Source organism: Amia ocellicauda, chromosome 1 (genome assembly GCF_036373705.1).
Source record: "Amia ocellicauda isolate fAmiCal2 chromosome 1, fAmiCal2.hap1, whole genome shotgun sequence".
Taxonomy (NCBI): domain Eukaryota; kingdom Metazoa; phylum Chordata; class Actinopteri; order Amiiformes; family Amiidae; genus Amia; species Amia ocellicauda.
Genome location: NC_089850.1, coordinates 48,948,073 through 48,969,718, shown reverse-complemented (window position 1 = coordinate 48,969,718; position 21,646 = coordinate 48,948,073). Strand labels below are relative to the sequence as shown.

The 21,646-nt window shown below is 40.0% G+C and overlaps 1 protein-coding gene across 1 annotated transcript in view; it reads right to left on the bottom strand.

Annotated features, from left to right (window-relative positions):
- Positions 1-20,448, bottom strand: part of ntm (neurotrimin) — a 360,902-nt gene extending 340,454 nt beyond the window's left edge. The window contains exon 1 of the mRNA XM_066707858.1: positions 20,267-20,448. Coding sequence (XP_066563955.1) covers positions 20,267-20,327 — 61 coding nt within the window. The 5' untranslated portion in view covers positions 20,328-20,448. The remainder of the gene's footprint in view (positions 1-20,266) is intronic.
- Positions 20,449-21,646: the final 1,198 nt, after the last annotated feature.

The window sequence follows — 21,646 nt, the reverse complement described above, 5'->3', positions numbered from 1 at the left end:
GCCACCAGAAGCGCGCACATCAATGTGTCCTGTAATAGGATTAGGCTGCTGGCTCCTGCCGCAGATGAAAGCTCTGGTGGTTTGTGAAGCTAATTTCAAAGCTGACACAGGAAGGCTAGTTATTTGTTGATATGGATGAACTTTAACCCCAGATGTCAGCGCATTTTCAAATCTGTCAGGATGAATGATCATCCCACAACAAAGTCCACCAGAATAAACTGTGCGTGGCCCCCCGCCACCCACACCCCCCCTTCCCTCCCTCCGCGCTGCATGTTAAATAAATATTGGCTTCTAATAAGGATGGAAATTCAGGACTTTAAAGGGGAATTTCTATTCCTCGTCCAGAATGCATCTTCAATGAAGCTTTAAAGAAGAGCCACTGTGGCAGTGGAATGGGTTATTAAGTGCACCACAGAGGGTAGACTGTGTTTCAAGATAACATGGCATTTTCTTGCTAGTTGCTCCCCCCCACGCTCATCATTACCAAGGTTACCCATTAAAGAGAAAACACAGTTCACATTGAAACTCTCCTGTGGTAATACTATTCAAATCATCCCATACAGTAAAGACTCTTGTGGGTTCTGTGTTAGCGCATATTAAATGCTGTACAGAAAGATCTCTTTTCATGCGGTTACTTTAATTTATTTATAGTACTGTTCGAAGGCCATCTCTGATTGTTCAACAGTTGTTGTTTTTTTCACTTTACTTTTGTTCAGTTTTCAGAAAAGAGGCATCCTCATTTATTTCAGGTATACTTTGAATTGTATCTATGCTATGAGCTCTTATATTATTTATTAATATTATTTGAGTGCACTTCAGCCAGTGTGAGCCTATTTTTAATATAAAAATATGTAACACCTCAATAGGGTGTCTCCTGTAAAAGGGCCAGTGGAGTCAAACAGCTATTGGAAAGGAATTCAGTGCATTGTGCAGCTTCAGTAATTCAGAAATGACCCGCTTCCAGACTATGTGGCTCCTGCTCCCACTGGGAAAAGGTTCAGTTTAGCTCACGTTTGTGATGTTCACACTGAGCTCTCCAAGAATAACATAAACAAAATCAAGTTTTTTTTTTTTTTTGGTTATATGTATCTGTGTGTTCATTAGAAAATTTGAAAAGTAGTTTTTTTGTTTCTAGCTTTTATTTATTTGCTTCTCTATCTTTAATCTGGATTAAACAAAATGTCCTAAAAGTGCAGTGGCTAACAATCTCCACAGTCTGCCAATCAATTTAATCTGTGCTTTACCAACTAGTCATTGTATGTCCTGAGCAACAGGAGCATGTTGGTCCTGTCTCAGTCCACCCCCAAAACCAGCAAAACAAAAAGTGCACCTTTAATTCTACACGGTAAAAAGCAAGGTGAAATTAACTGCTGTGCATTTAAATTCAGCCACCCATTTTTCAGTCTCACCAAGTCATCCTAATAAGATTGATAAAACGCCTGTCCACTGTCCATACAGACGGGAAGCTGTCCCAGCACACCGCTGCACCTCCAGCGTCTTTCACTTCTAAAACACGATTTCCATCCTATTCCTGGAAACCCTCTTGCCACAGTTCAAATGGAATGAGCTGTATATGCTGTTTCTTTTATCAGTGCTCTGTTTCTTCCAGACAAGGCCAAAGCCCCCTCAGAAAGTTTTAGATATTCACAAAGAGTCCATGATTCGCGTTTAATTTTGGATGAGTCTTCCCAAGTTTGCTCCTTTCTCCACAAGACTTCTCTGGGCACTTCCAGAGTTCAGAGGCAGTATCCAATTATCTCATCTTGAATTATTTGTGATCGGCATCATTTGGGTGAAAAAAAGAAGGAAAACAAAAAAAGCAGGAAAGATAAAAAAGTAAAGAAGTGTCCTATGCTTTCAGCCCTGTCTGAACACACATCCCTGTGACAGTGTTGGGGGCATGGATGTGATCGGCCCTTGTCTGTAGGGTTGTTCCCCACAGCGCTCTGGCATCAGGCAGTGATAACGAGGCTCGCAGTGTCTGTCAATCAGAATTAAGTAGCAGCCCATTTTACCTCAGCCTAATGCTTATACTTCTATGGGCAACTGCTCTGTAGCTCTTTTACACATAGAGAAGAATAACTCAAATGCATTTATAAATGATAATTAAGATGCATGAGGATAAAATGAACAGCAAACCTTTTTTGTGTCCTGGCACATCAGAGGTATGTGGAAAAGGGGTAAACAAGTGCCTATTGGACAGCACTTTCCTGGGTGTGTTGATGCTCTCTGCCTGCGTATAAACATCTCTCGCAAATCTTTCAGTCACCCACAGGACAGCCAGCCCATACTTCACTTCCCAGGATGAAAGGGTACAGCTGGAACCCATCTGGTTAAACATGAGAATCAATCTATAATCAGCCAAATGTCTCAATGACATTTTCAGACAAGCAGAGAGGGGCCATGGTACTTTATAAACAAGACACCATTCGTCACTGACTGCAGACTGCCCTGCAGGCTCGGAGATGACATGATACTTCTGTTCGTATTTGGATGGAGGAACACAGTACCAGCAAAACCATTTCAGATTTTGTCGAGATTTTTTAAGGTCATATTAAATTAAAAGATGGTGGGCGAATGCTACGGAGGTGCAAGGTTAGCTTTGCACAGTATTAATATTTTCTTTTATAGTTCTGACCTTTTCTTACTTCCTAATTTCACCTTTTCGCAGAGCAATTCGAAATGCCATCTTCACACTAATCTAGCTTAAACTCTCGGTTATGAACATGCAAAATGAAAATGAGCAGGGCTGAGTATGTCACACGTAAGACAGCCATTTCTGTGCTGAAATACTTCTGTGGGCACTGCTAACAGACCCAGGTTTGATATCTCTTATTTGATCTGTTAAAAAAAAAAATCTTGCCTTATTCTCCTGCTTTCAGGAAGCAGAGATGAGATGGAGATAGAGCTCTCTACTGAGCCTGTCTCCGTGCAAGAATTCCTCCACAAGAACAATGCGCTGTTCTGATTGCAGACGGTTTGGAGTTATTTTTTTGTAATTTCATCTTCCAGGGCTCAGCAAACAGAATCATCTATCAGCCAATTAGATACCTTATTGATCTTAATGCCTACACCAGGATCTCTGAGCTGCACATAAGAGGACCTCGCAAAATGGACAGATAAAGAGGAAGAGAGAGAGTTGGAATGAAAGAGAGATAGCACAGGAGAGAGACAGTTAGATAGATAAGGAGACAGAACTGAATGTCTTCCAGTCAGCAATTCATTTTCACAACCAAAGTTGGCACAAAACATATCAACAATAGTTAGTCCTTTGTGTAGAAATACAGCCTGCTGGGACAGGAACCGGGAATATCTATCTTGACTAACCATGTATGATGTTGTTGGAAGTAGCAGAAGCAGTCAGCAGTGCAGCAATATCAGTAATAATTATAGGAGGAAAAGAGGGAAGAAACAAACAGTATTGAGGCAGACCACACAGGAGACAGAAAATCAATTTTAATGATTTACTTGCTTCAGCGCAAACAAATAAGTAAAAAAAAAGTTGGACTTTGGAGAGTTAATTTATTTATTTGATTCTCTTTTCATTGCTTGTGCCTTAAGTCTGTATCTCCAGCATCCAGCATAAAGCGGTGTCTGGTGAGCCCCAAGACACACTTCCCCACTCCTCCAACCCCAGCTCCGGGGGTAGCCTGTTCGTTTCCCAAATTAATTAACTCCCACCAGGGAGCAAGTGTTACTCCTGAATAAGACTGCATGTCAGCGTGTATGTTACCCACTCATGTTTATAACAGACGCATGTCCACACGCAGTAGCTCTGTGGCAGGAGTGGGCTGTTCATGCATTCCCTGTCGGTCTCTGTCAGGAGTGAACCCTGCCTTACTAACTGATTAGAGTGACTCACTTCTACTGCTAAGCACCAGCCTTCCTGATTTAGGTACTACCGTGACCTCCTTGCTCCTCTCCATATGGTTAAAATGCAGGATATTAATGATCCATTATGGGCAATTCACTGTGAAACAAACACCCCATACAAAAGAGTGCAGTTAATGAATAAAACATAGATATTAAACAGGAGCCTGTTCATTAGTCCAGGGGGACTGTTATACGTGTGAGGCACAAAGTGTACTTAATTGGAATTCAATATCTATTACATTTTGTACATTAAGTTCAAATACAGAAATTAACACTACTGAATCAAAGATTAAGAAGTTTACGTGACACTTTACATTAAGTGGACAGTCTTTGGGTGCAAATATTGAGTAACCCTGTGTATACTCACCATGTGTGTGTTGTTAATATTAAGTGTCACCAATGTAACTTAAAAAAGTGATACTTAGATGGCTCGAGAGAGTAAATCCAATCAAAACCAAATAGATTAGCAGAGGAATTCCACAAAACTAGGCAGTGTTCACAGAAGGTCCTTAGCAGCAGTAGGATAAGACTTGCAGTGCACTGGATTATGATGAAGCTTTGCAACTGTAAACCATACAATTTATTTCCAAGGGTAATCCACACAGTTTACAACAGACCAGCTATCCACTTCCACAATGCAGAGAGTGCAACTGTATAATAAATAGGCCTGACAAACTCACCTACTGTAGCAGTTTCCCCATTTTCTGTTTGAAGCCTCAGTTTAAGTTTGCACGTTTAGCCTGGGAGCTCAAATGCCACCACTGTCACACACTTGCTAGTATTGATCAGGCTTTGGAGAGGAAAAACACACACAAAAAAAAAACACTTTTCAATTTCCTTGGTTAACTTGATTTGTGAGGCGACATCACCTGACTTCTCTCCCAGCTCAGAAGCTGTGTTTCCCCTCAGGGGTGGTTTTGGGCAGGCTGCAGGGGAAACTTCCCATTGCCACAGCTTGCAAATATGGTTTTCTTTTATTCTTTAAAAAAAATGTTCTTTACATAAAAAACAAGGGTATCGTAAATTAGATTTAAGGCTTCAGCTGTACTGTTTTTGTGTTTGTTTATTTGTTTGTTTTGTTCAAATAAATGCAGCACAATGAAAGTCTCCCCTCTCCCACTGACACTGACACATTTATCAGCAGCACGATGTGCAGGAAAAAACCTGTCCTCTGTGTGCAAATGAATGGTGATTTTCATCAAAGCTTGGCTCCAGGACTTGCTTGAACAAAAAGCAGAGGTAAGAAATTCTTTCAAAAACAGGAAGGGGATTTACTGCTGATGGCTGCATTTTACCTGCCACTGTCTGCACTCTGCCGCGATCTGTGTCAGGTGATATTACACTCATCTGGGCCGTGCTGAGATTCACTTCAACTACATAGCAGTGGTTTTTTTTATTGCATTTTCTTTCTTTTTTGTGAAGGAATTTAAAATCTTGACACTTCCATTAGGCCTTTATTAGCTCCCTGTGATCACTGGCGGAGTACATTCTAATATGTCCTGTAATCACCCACTGACCATAAAGGGAGCTCATTAGAGGGAATTCAATTTTAGTAAGCTATTGGGAATAGAGACTTCAACCTCCCCAAAATTTTATAACAGTTTAAAACATAATTATAAAGAAATTGCCAACGATCAGCAGATTTTACAGCCCTGGCACTATGAGTTTGGCACAGTTGTGGAATAGAAAGTTTGCATACTCACCTATTTGTCATTGCAAAATACCTTAGTGTTACCACTTGCATATGTCAGCTCTGTATGTGCTACATATAAGATAAGAATGTGACGTAATTATGAAATACAAATATGGAGAGAAAAAAAAACACAGCCTTTGATTTATTTTTAAAAACACTTTCACTTTCTAAAATACAAATTATATATATATATATTAGGAAACCAGATCATATTGAGTTTCTGAATGTAACTCTCATCTTATGAATGTTATATTTTGCAGTTATTTTAGAGTCAGAAGGTGCTGATGGACACTGTTAACTAGATCGAGTTGATTCGCATTACAGTTTCTCAATACAAAATATTTACTTTTAGAAAACTTGCTCCCTCCGAGACCTAATTTCATTAGAACACCAAAGAGAAATTAATACAAATTACAAAAAGATTTAAAAATGGAAACAAGAATAAGATGCCTGTCGAATATGTCAGTGGATATCTAAGTGGCAAGAAATTCTCCTTCTATGCCCTCTGAGCTTTACAGAGCATCTAGGGCTAAAATTGGAATCTAAGATGCACAACTCACATTGAGCAATCCTCAAACAACCGCAGCAAACAGAAACAACAAACAAACACACAATAAGCTTAATATATTATCAGTGTTCAACATCATTATCAATGTCAGTTTACTTACTGCCTGCCAATGAGAGCAGTCCTTACCATTGTGAAAAGAAATCATCTCTCAATATATATGAACAGTAGAAAAGACTTTGAAAAAGACATTCAAGGTAAAGAGGTGTGTCAGCCTCCTACTTTTTCTATTAACTCCACAGCTGCTGAATCTGTAATGCACATTGAATGCAGCAGTGGGGACACCGAGTACCTTTGGAGATTAGTTCCTGTCCAAGGTCCTGACTCCCTCAGTTGCCGTGTGGGGAGCTCTTTCAATCCGAGTTTATTTTGAGGGAGACACCAGTCCTTAAGCAAGTCTGTGTTTTTAGGATTATTCAAAATTGTTGTTAAATTTGTTAATCGTAAAGACATTGAGAACATCTTAGTTAATTATATATTTATTTATGTATTTTAGAAGGATTATAAATTCTGAAAGTCACCGTCATAGATGTGGCAACAAGTGTTTTCACATTGACCTTCATCTGAAAAAACGCTTTTCAAACCAAACAAAAACTGATTTGAAAAGGATTTGTCACTTGGAGCAGCCTGCTTAGAAATGCATGCACACACACAGACACACAGACACACACACACACACACACACACACACACACACACACACACACACACAACACATCATCATCATACAGAACAGGATGTGGTTTGGCCAGGAGGCATCCTCTCTGTGCATCCCACAGGTCCATAATTGGATTGAAATCTACTGATTCATGAGGCTTAAGAAGTGCGAAGTCCTTTATTACAAGTCTCCTGATTCCTTCTGAATCAATGGACAGGAGCACAGCCATCTTGGTCCACTTGTCTGAAGGGAAATTTGACAGGGACAGACCTTGAAAAGTTGAGAAAAATGCTCCTATAGCCACAAGACGCTGCTCTGCTCTCCAGAGCTCTCCTCTTCCAGGAATGCCATTCACCACAGGGACAAGCTGACCCCAGCTGTGAACTTCTGGCCGGCTCCAAGTAAAGTGCTCTTTGCCCCTCAGTGCTAAATATGAAACAGCAGTCTGGATTCAATCTTGTTTACGGCATTACTTGATTTAACCGTATGTCGCCATCTGACCAGCAGTTACCCAGGAGATTGAGTGTTTTTTAAGGTCTTCTCATACCTCACACGTTCCATGCCCTGAAGGGTAAGCGAAAAGCTCTTCAAAACTATACCTTTCAAAGAGACAAATTCAGTAATGTGTTTCGAACAGCAAAGTGACAGGGAGTGGAAGCGGAGTGTTATAAGAGGTTAGCGATTTAGTCATAGAGACACAGTAATTGCAGCACTTAAAAAGGCAATATATGTTTCTGAAGCACTTGGCGCTATACACACCAAGCAACCACTTGTATATATTTTTTCCAAGCTTTGTCTCCCTTAAACTGTGTAAAGAGACAAAGAATAAAGGAAGATGTACATTTTCACAAGGGAGGAATGAATGTAATGGTTACACAAAAAAATCTAGATTTTTTTCCTTCTCTCTCTCTTTTCACTGACATATATATCAAGGGCAAGCTTATTCTCAAATTAACTGTAGCACCCACACATGTACTTTCTCACTTCTGTTACTTAATAAAATGCAATATAAATTATAACAGCTTACACAGAAAGCCAGCCCTGCTATGCTATTGCATTCTAATACTTGTATTACACACTCCTCCTCATTACACTCCTGTACATAGAAAACAGATTATCAGTTGTCAGCTTAGCAGTGAAGACGTGTGCTCTGTATGAGACAACAGGAAGCAGCGGGTCATCGCCCATGAAAACGGCGTAAGTCATGGGGATGCTGCAGAAGCATGCAACTAATTAAAGATGCCGTGGAGTGCTGAGGAGTGGTGGACATCTTTTGCCTTACAGTGCTCTGCATTCATAATAGTTGGCCATAATGAACTCTCAGGTTAAGAATGGAAATAAAAGGAGAGCAGTAAACAAACAGTGCTGGCATCAACATCCTTTCCACCCGAATAACTTATACAAGTAGGATTCTGAACACCATGACACTGATAAATAGGCCTTTTCGGGGAAAAAAAAAAAAATATATATATATAGCACTGTGAATGTGAGCAACTGCTGCACGCATCTGCAAATGCATTATAATCCTCGACTCCAGTACATTCTGGAGCTAAATAAATAAATATAAAAATAGGGCAGGCACTTTAGATAGTTAGAAGATAATTTCCAAAAGCATGCCAGACAAACAAACACATGCACCTACCATTAAAATTATAGACTGATCATTTCTTTGTCAGTGGGCAAACGTACAAAATTAGCAGGGGATCAAATACTTTTTTCCCTCACTGTACATTTTCCAGCAAGGACATCGCTTGCCCTCACTATATTCTCTGAGATGGCCCTCAATAAGCCATGCACATCTACACAATTTATTTGTTTGTTTGTTTGTTTGTTTGTTTGTTTGTTGGTTGGATGGTTGGTATTCATCCATTGTCTCAGGAGCAGGTCATTGGGTAAGTCATTGGCAGGCCTCTGAAGAATCAGGACGCTTCTAGCATAACCATCTGAGTATTGTAATAATGCGAGGAATTATGCATGTTCCTTCTAGCTTACTCTAAAAATGCTGAATCTCATCATTCCACATTCCTGCATTTTTATTTTATTTTATTATTTAATATAGAGAAGATCATGTTGTGGTTACTTCATATTTGGACTCATTTGCTGATATTTAAGAAATACTTGCTGTGAATATGTACATTTCTAATATGTCCCATTTTGGAAAAAGGAGAGAGAGAGTGCATTTTAATGCACTGGTTGGGTTAATTAAAATCTGGTATGAGAGGCAAGCTGGAAAAGACTAATGTATTTGTATCGTTCTTCAAACCCGTGAGTACAGCACGTTCCAGGTCAGAATGAAAGATATCCATTTTCTTAGTTTAGCAAAAACTCGTCAAGAAGCCCAAACGAAGCCGCATGATTAATGAGAAATATTCAGTTTTATATTGACCTAGAAGTACCATTAAGATCGCTACTGAGGCGTTGAACATTAATTATGAACATCCCCATAAGCTTTAATGGCATTTAGTAAGCACTGCGGTAGCCGCAATGAAGCAATGCAAAGATTCGCAAATACATTTTGAAAACGTCAAATTACTGACCATTTTATTCCACTAGGACCCATTTGTGTATTTTTATCAATAGTGCAACACAGGGAAAGGAACATAACTTTAATAGAAGACAACAGGTTTTTTTTCCCCATTCATTAACACTAGACTTTTTGTATTGCTAAACACAGTCCGTATTAATATTGATTAAAGGCAATAGATGTCAAATGAGGAAAAAAACAGAGCAGCAGCTTGTTCTTATTTATGTATTTATTTGAATATTCTCCTTCCTCTTTCAATCCATGAATCAGATTAACTGTGTTACCTAATCAAAAGATACAATTAAAATGTATTGTCCAATAAGCCATAAGGGGATTTGAATTGTATTATTACTATTATTTTTCATCTTTACTTGATTTGTATTTTTGTATGTATGTATGTTGTTTATTTAATTAGTGAATGCATTTATTTACATTAATTATTTGAATTTGTGACTTACAGAGAACAGATTACAATTTCACACTGGTTGTTACTGTTGGAGGTGACAGCAGCAGTAGTGGTAACAGTGACTAGAAATTGTTACTGAAAATCTAGTCTTATTAGCAGATCAACGTTTTATCAAAGCCAGATTTGTGCAATGAGAGTAAACCAACGTCTTTTGCCTTTAGCTCCTCAATGCGCCCATGCAAACATAACTGCTGCCCATACAAACAAACTGACCGTGGTTAGAAAGGCTATCTGACAATGTTAGGCCTGCCCCTGCTGGTCTATGTCACCCACAGCAGGCCGGTTTTGGATTAACCCTAACCGCCCTGTGACACTGTCTCCATATGCCCCTTTTTCCAGTAAAGGAGAGAGAATCAGGGAGAAGGCCCAGAAACTTCAGCCTGAAGAAGAACTGAAACCATCAGGAGCACATTGGCCATGAATGGGAGCCTGTTTCTAACCATCAGGAACCACCCTGTCTCTTACTGAAATATCTACAAACATTATGATTTTTTTGTGTCTTTTTTTAACCCCTTAAGACTTTGTGTCCATTATAATGGATGTCACACGGTAGTTTGTCTTTTTTTTGCTTTTGTAGAAGTTAACATCCCTTATATCCTAAAGTTCCTTTTATTGTCTGTTTAACAACCAATCAAATGGCAGTATAGCTCATCTTGTAATTTGAAAAACATCCACCTCATTGAAGAGTGGCATGACAGGACTCCACCCCACATGGCAAAGTAAAGAGCATTAGTGCATGTTTTACTCAAATGTATTGATGTTGGTTGCAAGATTTAATAGTTTTAATAAAATATTTAAAGATGGAACTTATTAATTAAACTTTAATATTAGATGTTTGATTTAAAGTTTTTATACAGGATTTTTTCAAATATTGCCATCCATTACAATGCACAGTAGGTTGGAAACCTTGTTATTGCACTCAGTTCTCCAGTACTGATTAAGTACTTTACTACTATAAAAACAGCACATCAGAACAAGAAAATGAATTGATAATAACTATAAAATAAAATATAAAATAAAATAATAAATACAAATAATAAAATAATAAGGAATAACATACCCTTTTATAAAATGGTGCAGTCTAATGACCTCACACTGTACCGTAACTATAGTGCTATATATGATGCTATCATATAATGTTGGTATTGGTATTTTAGAACTGTTCAGACCAGATATCCATTCAAATGGACAAAAAGTTTAACAATCAAGGAGCTTTGATAAAACATTTATTTTTATTCAGTCTCATTTCTGGTTGCATTAAAGTTACGAACAAATTCAGGTCTGAAGGTTTAAGGTTGAAAGACAGTTCTCTCATTGTTTTACTCCCTTACTTTGTGAAACAAACAAGCACACATTGATAGGCTAGATATTTACACAACAGCATTGCTATAAAGCAGTCGACAGGAAAACATTTTCTTACTCTTATTGACCAATTTATTTTGATTTTTAACAGCACTTATAAAAGTCCCGTTTAGCTGCCAGACAGTTGATTTAATCACACAAGTAGAACCATTTTAATAAAGAGCAATGAATACAAGCCTAAACATGCCATTAGACTATTTATCAAGCTTACTTAAATAGGAAAGGTATTAATAGCTGTCTTACTTTTATATCATACAGGAGCTAATATATATATATTTAAAAAAATCAATTTGATGACTAAAATACGGTGAAATTCCAATCCAGTTAATTGAGGCTCAAACAAGAGTCTAGGCATAATTAACCTGCATGAAACTCTCAAAAAATGTCTCTCAGCAAGGTCATGACTCCTCTCAAATGAAGCTTATTTGACGTGAAATCAAAGCAGAAATTCTGGGCTGGACCTAAACTGAGCTAGAAATTTCAATTAAAATCATTCCGCTAAACATTAAGGGGGGGGGGGGTGATGTCCAAAGAAGTGAGATAGCAACAAACAAAAGGAGCGAAGATGTATGTCTCTCTGTACTTGGATGCTGGACTTCATATACATCCCATCAATAATCTTATTTGTTAATGCCAAGGAAACTAATGTATTGTGTTGCAGTTTGTGACAGATGCTGATACATTACATTAAGAAGAAAAGCATTATCAGTTTAACAACACCATTTGCCTCAGCACTGCTGTGGCGTCTCCCATTTTTAGCTGCACAGACGAGTCGCTTTTGTGCTCTCCTGCCTCACTGTGCTCAATCCCCGAGGAGAGACTCCACTCTGTCAGGCCTTTATTTGGCTTTATTCCCAAATGTATGTAAGAGCACAGAGGAAAAATGCATGTCAGTGTCACTACAATGCATATTCATGCCTTACTAAAAGTGCACCAAGAATAATAATTGTTAGACACGGTGATAAGCTCATAACAATGTCAGCTTTGTCTGACACGCGGAGACTGACTTCAGAAACAGAACATTATTTTCAACTACAAAGCTGTAGTACTTTTGCACTCCACAATCATCCCAATTTGCATACTTTTTCAAGTTGGATGCATGCAAGACGTCTCTCTCTCTCTCTCTCACTTCTCTGGCTCACAGATGCCTTTGGTTCCAACACTATTAGTTATCGAGTTAAATCGCTCATAATTTCTCATACTTCTGCACAGGACACATTAACTTGGACACGCTTGTGTGCCAGTGCAGCATTTACAGCGGTAACACAGGTATGAGAACTTATCTCCCACTTTACTCATATCACACACATTTCATTGACTTTGCTGCAGTGATTTTATCCTGATCTACCATAGCTCTGCTTTTGTTACCACAGCTTTTACTTCTAAGCAGTCGCTCTTACCCAGGGTGAACTTTGTAGGTTCTGTGTGCATGATATAGCACATTGAGCTTTTATAAGGGGCCGTGCACAATTTCTGTTGAGGTCTAGGGAACATTGCTGGCATTACCCATGAAGAAAAATGTATCCAACAATAGACTTACCATTGAGTGATTTACAACAAAATACACCACTTACATGTAGCACAACTGTATAAAGTAATGTATACAGAAGTGAATCAACAGTTTTTTGGGTGCTGTTTCCTTATGCTGTAGTTACTCTGATATATTGATGGTCCAAAATATATTTATGGTTTTTTTCTTTGTTTTCTTTTTAGTATTAATTAAATTACTTTAATTTATTAAAGATCAAATGTGAATACTAAAGTTTTTACTGCAGTATTTTGGGAAAATCAATCAATTAATCCAGAGTGACACAGTGGCACAGTGGTTAGTGGATGTTCTCCCTGTGTCTGTGTGGGTTTTCTCTGGGCACTCCAGTTTCCTTCCACTGTCCAAGGACATGTGGGTTAGGTTGATTGGTCTCTCTAACATTGCCCTATGTGTGCTGCCCAGCAATGGCCTGCCATCCTGGGTGTTTCCTTGTGCCCTATGTGTGCTGGGATCAGCTCTGGCTTCCCTGTGACCCTCACCAGGATAAGTTCTCTTGAAGATGGATGGATGGCAATCAATTAATCCATAAATAAATCAATATAATCATGGGTAATTACAGGTGTCACTATCTGTGTTTTTGCCTATAGGTGGAAGAGGGAGGGGGTATTGGTTTGTGCATCTCCATAGGTGAAAAGCAAACTCATGGCAGACCTAAAGACTTAAGCAGTAGGTCCTCTGGTTTTATTTATCTTAATCATTGCTTTGAATGTGCTTTACCACAATAAGTGATAGCACTAATTGAAATTTCTAAGCCTTCCCCCCACCCCCCTCAGACAGATGACCAGCCAGCCAAGCAGTAATCACAGACAGCAGGATTAACGGCGCAACCTCATGGTACAAAACGACTACAAAGAACCAATCCACCATCTACTTGGTAATCTCCTTCATTACCAGTGCCACTCCAGAAGGTTCCAGAAGACAAACAGCTACTTGAACACATTTGTACATCATGTATTTACAACAAAACAAATTTATGAGATTTACTGAATAAATTAATGGTAAAAATCACAAACTATATAAAAGCATATACACACATACACTCACCTAAAGGATTATTAGGAACACCTGTTCAATTTCTCATTAATGCAATTATCTAACCAACCAATCACATGGCAGTTGCTTCAATGCATTTAGGGGTGTGGTCCTGGTCAAGACAATCTCCTGAACTCCAAACTGAATGTCTGAATGGGAAAGAAAGGCGATTTAAGCAATTTTGAGCGTGGCATGGTTGTTGGTGCTAGACGGGCCGGTCTGAGTATTTCACAATCTGCTCAGTTACTGGGATTTTCACGCACAACCATTTCTAGGGTTTACAAAGAATGGTGTGAAAAGGGAAAAACATCCAGTATGCGGCAGTCCTGTGGGCAAAAATGCCTTGTTGATGCTAGAGGTCAGAGGAGAATGGGCCGACTGATTCAAGCTGATAGAAGAGCAACTTTGACTGAAATAACCACTCGTTACAACCGAGGTATGCAGCAAAGCATTTGTGAAGCCACAACATGTACAACCTTGAGGCAGATGGGCTACAACAGCAGAAGACCCCACCGGGTACCACTCATCTCCACTACAAATAGGAAAAAGAGGCTACAATTTGCACAAGCTCACCAAAATTGGACAGTTGAAGACTGGAAAAATGTTGCCTGGTCTGATGAGTCTCGATTTCTGTTGAGACATTCAGATGGTAGAGTCAGAATTTGACGTAAACAAAATGAGAACATGGATCCATCATGCCTTGTTACCACTGTGCAGGCTGGTGGTGGTGGTGTAATGGTGTGGGGGATGTTTTCTTGGCACACTTTAGGCCCCTTCGTGCCAACTGGGCATCGTTTAAATGCCACGGCCTACCTGAGCATTGTTTCTGACCATGTCCATCCCTTTTTGACCACCATGTACCCATCCTCTGATGGCTACTTCCAGCAGGATAATGCACCATGTCACAAAGGTCGAATCATTTCAAATTGGTTTCTTGAACATGACAATGAGTTCACTGTACTAAACTGGCCCCCACAGTCACCAGATCTCAACCCAATAGAGCATCTTTGGGATGTGGTGGAACGGGAGCTTCGTGCCCTGGATGTGCATCCCACAAATCTCCATCAACTGCAAGATGCTATCCTATCAATATGGGCCAACATTTCTAAAGAATGCTTTCAGCACCTTGTTGAATCAATGCCACGTAGAATTAAGGCAGTTCTGAAGGCGAAAGGGGGTCAAACACAGTATTAGTATGGTGTTCCTAATAATCCTTTAGATGAGTGTATATGTACAGTATATACACACAAACACACACATACATGCAGTAAATTGGTGTTCGCATTTATTTTCATAGAATATATATATTTATTTTAAAAATACATTTTGTTTGCTGCAGATGTGCTGTACAAGTTGTTTTCAACAAGACGGTCATTTGAGACATCTCTATAACTCATGATGGATCACATAACCATTACCTTGGATTTTTAAATGCATCATCACATTTAATGATTTCTTAATTTATTTATTCTTGTCCCTGACATCTTAGTCATCTTTTTCTTTATTTTTTTACAAATTACATACTTCATACACAATAAATATAATATGGTTTGTTTTGGTAATTATTTCTCAAGGTCAGCAGATTCTCTGAATAGCATTCATTAAAAAAAAAAAAAATGACTTGCATTCAGTTGTCCATCAGCCTCCTCTTACTGGTTGCCTGCTGCTTTTTAACAGAGATATCACAATACTCCAAAACAACTTGAAAAATAAGAAATACAGACTGATACTGCACTCCAAGTAACAATACAGGAATTTACCAGGAGCAAACTGAAACTGAGCAGGCCCAGTTGACCTCGATTTTGGATGAAGATAGCAAGAGGAAAGGATCTAAGTGACTTTGAAAGAGGGGTCATTATTGGGGCACAAATGGCAGGAGCTTCAGTCACAAAGACGCTCAACTGGCTAGTGTTCACGATAAGTGGGCAAGTGCATGTGTGGCATACACCACGAGAACGGTACAGGTCTGACTGCTTGACCCCTACAGTGAGGCGGTCTGGAGGCTCTGTTATGCTGTGGGGGACATTTTCCTGGCAGGGTTTGGGTTCACTTGTCCCTTTGAGGGAAGAGTCACTGCAAATGATTACAAAGAGTGATCACCTTCATCCTATGAAACATTTATATCCTTTTCTATCATTTTGTCTCTTCCAGGATGACCATACCCCATCCACAGGGCACGAGGGCTCACTGAATGGTTTGATGAGTATGAAAATGAATCATATGCTATGGCCTAAACAGTCACCAGATCTCAACCCAATTGAACAATTATGGGAGATTTTGGACTGATGTGTTAGACAGCTCTCTCCACCACCATCATCAAAACACCAATAGAGGGAATATCTTTTGGAAGAATGGTGTTTCATCCCTCCAGTAGAGTTCAGAGACTCGTAGAATTTATGCCAAGAGCATTGAAGCTGCTCTGGCAGCTCGTGGTGGCCCAACACCTTATGAAATTATTATGAAACAATTATGAAAACATTTCCAACAACAAGAAAAAAAATATCTATTGGTATATTTAATAAGTATAAGAGTCCATTTAGGCAACTATACACTCACATCTGGAGGGGGGAAAAAACAAACACGGACTGCTCTGCCTACATATGACGATGCAGCAAGCAGGCTAAAATCTCACTGACTGACACTTTCCAGAATACCACACACACACGTGTATACATGCACAAGTGCACACACATTCTTTAGAAAGTAAAACCAAAATCGCTAATGCCTGCAGGTTTTTAAAGATGCAAATTAATTGTTATTCTCAGCTTTTCCAGTCAGTTAAGCATTAATTACACTCCCCTGCCAATCACTATGCTGCATTCCTGTGCTCTCTCTAATTCCCATTCCCCACTTTAAAATACAGAGTGGGAGAACAGAGGTGGGAATGGTAAGTGCACAGGAAGTTGTTCCCGCATCTCTCCCATAAAAGGCAAAACAAACCTCCTGCTGGGCAGGTACACAATGCTTACCTTACAGCTGAACATGTCGGAGAGATAGGCTTCCCATTAATTCCACGCCACACAATCTTCTTCCACAATCACAGCCAGTTCAAGCTAGATGGACCTGCGGTTGCCTGTGCAAGGACCCATCTCCAAATCTGTCACCTCTTACTTGCAAGTGCTTATTCAAAATTCCAGAAGTGTATTCAGAAGATTAATTCTCCATTCAGGACACTGCTTCCTCAGAGTCCGAGAAGAATGCCCAATCTACATTACTGTAACTGTACTGCGTGACTAACTACAACCCTGGCTGTGTTATTAACCCTCCTTGTCAGGGAGGCAAAATCTTCCAGTGTCACCAAACTGACACTTTTCTCTTGACTCTCTCAAGTGTGCAATCAGCCCTTCCAATAGCTTAACTCTTTGGGGGATTGACTTGTTACCTATTAAAGGAGTTATTTTCCAGTAAGCACAGGCCTTTACCAAGAGTGTTTGTCTCTACCGTATTTATCTGCAGAGCTACAATAAATGTTATGAGTTGGGAAGCCTCTTATGTTTGCACAATATATCTACTCTGAAGGTGTATCTATAAAATTGTATAACTTTGGAGGTGTGGGGGGACAATTCAAGGTTAGTCATAAGAAAATAACATATCAGTTTCTACTTCCTTTGGGTGAACCAGTTTTACCATGAGATTTTGAGTACTGTAATGGTGCCTTGCTCTTGTTTTATCTGAGTAACTGGGGCGAAAACCCTGGATAATTTTAATTTTCCAACCAGTTACAAAAGCAAGCAAAAACATTTTTAAAAAATGACAATTTGGATCCAGCATGAAAGTTAAATTCAAAAGCGATTGACATAAATAATATATGTTACTTTCAACTGCTTTGAATGTTCAGTAACATTTCATTTCTGATTAATTAACAGGGATGGGAGAGTTTGCCTATAGAAAGAAACCAGGTTGAAAGTGGAGCACAAAACAGTTACATAACTGAGGACCCTGCAGCTAAAAAAGCAACTCCATCTGAAATAAATAAATACATAAAACATTAAGTTACAGTTGATTCACATACTTATATTTTCCAGGAAGCCACCACATGAACCAAGAGTCTGCATTTCCCGTCAAGGTCTTACAAAGCCCTGGTGTAATCTTAAACATGGCACACAGTGCTGCAAAGGCAGGATGGGTATCACAACTAAAATTGAAAAGAAAAAGAAACATAGAACTACATACTTGAACCTCGCTATGGGTTATTTTTTCACACATATTTAACACACAAAATGTACCAGTACAAATAGCTGGCTTTTTTTCCACCTCATTCAAACACCAGTTGCTTAAATGGTGGAGATATCAGCAGCTCCGATCAATAGGTATAACTCACCTACTACAAATTCAGCATTCTAATGCCCTCCTCCTTCCCCTCCCACACTTCACAATAAGGTCGGGTGCTCTACCACCCCTCCACTACCCCCCCAGCGAAATGGTCAAAGTGCTGATCCCACACTCAGAAGGGGTTGTTGACGTTACGAGCGTGCCTAATGCACATTGTATTTGGTTAACAACACATTGTGCATCCACAACTCTGGGAGGATGATGTCACTTTGAGAAATACCTGCAATCAGTGAGTCAGAGATGAGCAGACTGTCGACGGCTGCCATTGCAACAGCCACCTGGGCATTCTGACACACTCTGGCAGCGTGTTTCTGGGCAGGCCAGGGTGATAACCCAAAGGTTTGGGCATATTCAGAACACACTAAGGTAGTGTCCTGAAAGACTAAGGGCCAGGGCACCAGTGATTAGCCCCAAAAACAGGTGAGTGGCAAAGGGGCCCGGAGCACAGAGCTGATCACTGCAGGCAGATGTGCTGCACGCTGGCATCAGGTGCTCCACTGCTGCTGCAAAAGGAGAGGCGAGGTGCACTCCCACCCCAATCTACAGAGAGAAGGAGCTCGCTGGACACAATCCTTATTGTTTTGTCTGATATGATTTTTCACTTTATAGCAAACTATCCCCCTGGCAAACTTGGCATACTTGGTTTCTGACCATGTTTAATGTCAAGTTTAACTTTTTATAAAAGGGGCCAATTGTGTTACCTCACACTCTGTGAGTCGGCTCTTAAGTATGCATGTATTCCTGCCTTCATTTGTGTATTTGTTTTACCTGCGAGTGTGAAGTGTGGTATCTGGTACAGGACCATGAAAGCAGAAGGGCTGAGGAGACCCAGAGATGCAGCAGTCTGCCCACAACACCATTCATTTCAGATCAGATCATCTGCCACTGCCACATGCAAGTGAAGCAGAGAGGGAGGGCAAACTTCACTGGAAAACTGCTTCATTTTTAATATATTTTCATTATTGGCTGCTGGCACTTCCTATGTGGATCAGACAGACGCTAACAAAAAGAGAGTATTTAATGAGCCACATTAAACGCCACATCGTTGAATATGGCTTGGATCCACATTGCAGATGTCTTTGGATTCACTGGAAATACATCAAGTTTCGTGTAAAAACAAGCTGGCTTTTGTAGTGAAAATATGATTATGCATTATGCCCGGCGGTAATGATTATCAAGGCTCTTTTTTGTTTCACTTCAATTGTAATTCAGCACGGCTCCACTTCAAACCACATAAACATCCCCCGTAACGCCGGGAATAACGGGCTGATATGCAGAGCCCAGGCTAACGATGGCACCGAGCATAGTTCTTATCAAAGCTAACCTGATGAGATAACGGCATTAGTAAATTAATGAATGTATTAAATAAACCTGTACAGGTATATCACTTCTGGGGTGACTTTTAAACGCCGACAGTGGCCCCAGTTTGTGGACACCTAAATCATCAACGCCTTCATGTGCCAGGCAGCTGCGCTGGGTCTTTAATCGCCCCAGAGTGCTGCTCGGTTCACTGGGATTAAGTTTGGTGACCTGGACACGCTGTCAGGGGGGATTAACAACCAGCGTTTAATCAACTTTATGCAATGACCTCCTCGCCGTCCCGAGCAACACTTCACAGGCTAAGAAAGCAGGGGAGGAAACCAGGCTTTAAGCCACTGTGCACTGAATGTTTCTGTGTTGCGAACATGACTTCAATTGAAATAATGTGCAGCATGCAGGCAACCCAAATGGCGCAATTTCATATTAAAGATTGCGCATGACTTACTTGCATTAAACTTTAGTTACAAACATACATATGCATACATACAAAATTAAATTGGAGTTCTGGGCGTTCTGTTGTGAACTTCAGCTGATCACATTTAAAGTTTAGAGATGTTCTCATGAGAAAAGTTGATAGGCACTTATAGGGACCTTCCCCGTGCCCAGAGCACACGGCCGCAGAATACGCACATCGGCAGCGCACAGCCTGCTAAATGAATTAGTAGCTCCGGATTTACCTGCCATATAGACAGAGTATAGAAAAGCACCTCAGCCTGTGCATGGGCAGCACTGCAGCCTCCAAGTGTCAGATGCAATTACAACACACTTGCCATTGCCACATTTACAACGCACTTGTAACGCGTGTAAGAATGCGGTGGAGCTGCAATCTTCCACAGGTGAGGTGCGTCTCATGTTCAAAGAGATGTACAGCATAAATTAAATAAATAAATACCTTGATGAAGAATCAGAGCAGTCATGCCTGTGAGGATAACCCAACACACTGGATTGTGCATGGCGCTTCAGTCAGTAGTTTCTTGTCGCTCTGGTTTTAAAATCCACTGTACAGTGATGGGTAGCCAGGCTTTGTGTCCCGCTGCTTATTCTCAATCTCACACGGACTGAGAAACAGCTCCAACGCAGGCAGCTCAGAGTCCCTCCTTCATACCCGAGCTATTGGTTAAGCCTTGTGAAAGACTTTACAGCCTTGGCCGTGGATAGGCTTCCCTTGGCTTTAAAAGGTACAGTGCAAGAGGCAGTTATGCATTCATTTTAGAGAAAGCACAAATAAAACTGCGAGATTGTGTTTGCTTGCTTCCTTGTTTTGATTTACTTTATGTCTCAGTCTCGTCTGCCCCTTTTAAGTTTTTTTTTCTGTGTGTTTGTTTGTTTGTTTGTTTGTTTGTTTGTTTGTTTAAATAAAAGTGCACTACACTTACTGAAGTCGGCGCAACAGCAGCAGGAGGCTGTTCCTTTATATTGCATATGCTATCTAGCAAAGGTAATACAAACATTTTATTAAAATGCGACCCTTTTAACCAGTTAAGCTTTCTTTTAAATGTAGTCTGTATCTGGTTAGCATACAGGTAAAGGTCAGCTCTTTCAGATATATTTCGTGTAGTGCAAATTGAATACACAGCCTGATGTATGTGTGAAGATGTGCACTCGTCCCTGTGAGCTGCTTTTCACATTGCACTGTCCGACCTGTCTGTTGCATGTATTCACAAGCTAATATGCGCCTTACAATATGTTTTAATAGTGAAAACGTATAAATTATATAATAAAATAACCCAAATGCGTTAAGGCGCCTTACACACGCATGCACCGTCTCCCTACGCTGCACGATTAGAAGTCAATCCAGAAGAGATACAGTACAATTATTCTTTTCATAGCGTCTCAGTTACAAAACTATGTGTATGTAGTGTGCAAGTGTTAACCTCTGTCAATGGCAATAGCAAGCTGATGAGTTCTTAAACAGGTCTGAGTTTTGTAAATTGTTCAATCCGTGCTGGGAGCCCCATCCTCTGCGTCAAATCTTTCCCAGGTCACTTAAACGTGAAAGTACAGGGACCCCAGACACTTTTTTTATATACAGCTCTTTTAAAAAAGAATCTCTTAATTTTTTCCAGAGCTGTATATAGTTCCCAAATAGCAACAGGTATGCACCAACATGCACACACCATATACACCTATACATGTACACATGTGTAGTGCAGGATCAAGTGTTAATGATGCCAAACGCGAGCGATCTGCTGGACAGCTCCTGCAGGGAGATACTACTACAGCAACTGGTGCCTCAGCCTTAACCCAATAGCAGTTTTCCTTGTGGGAAACA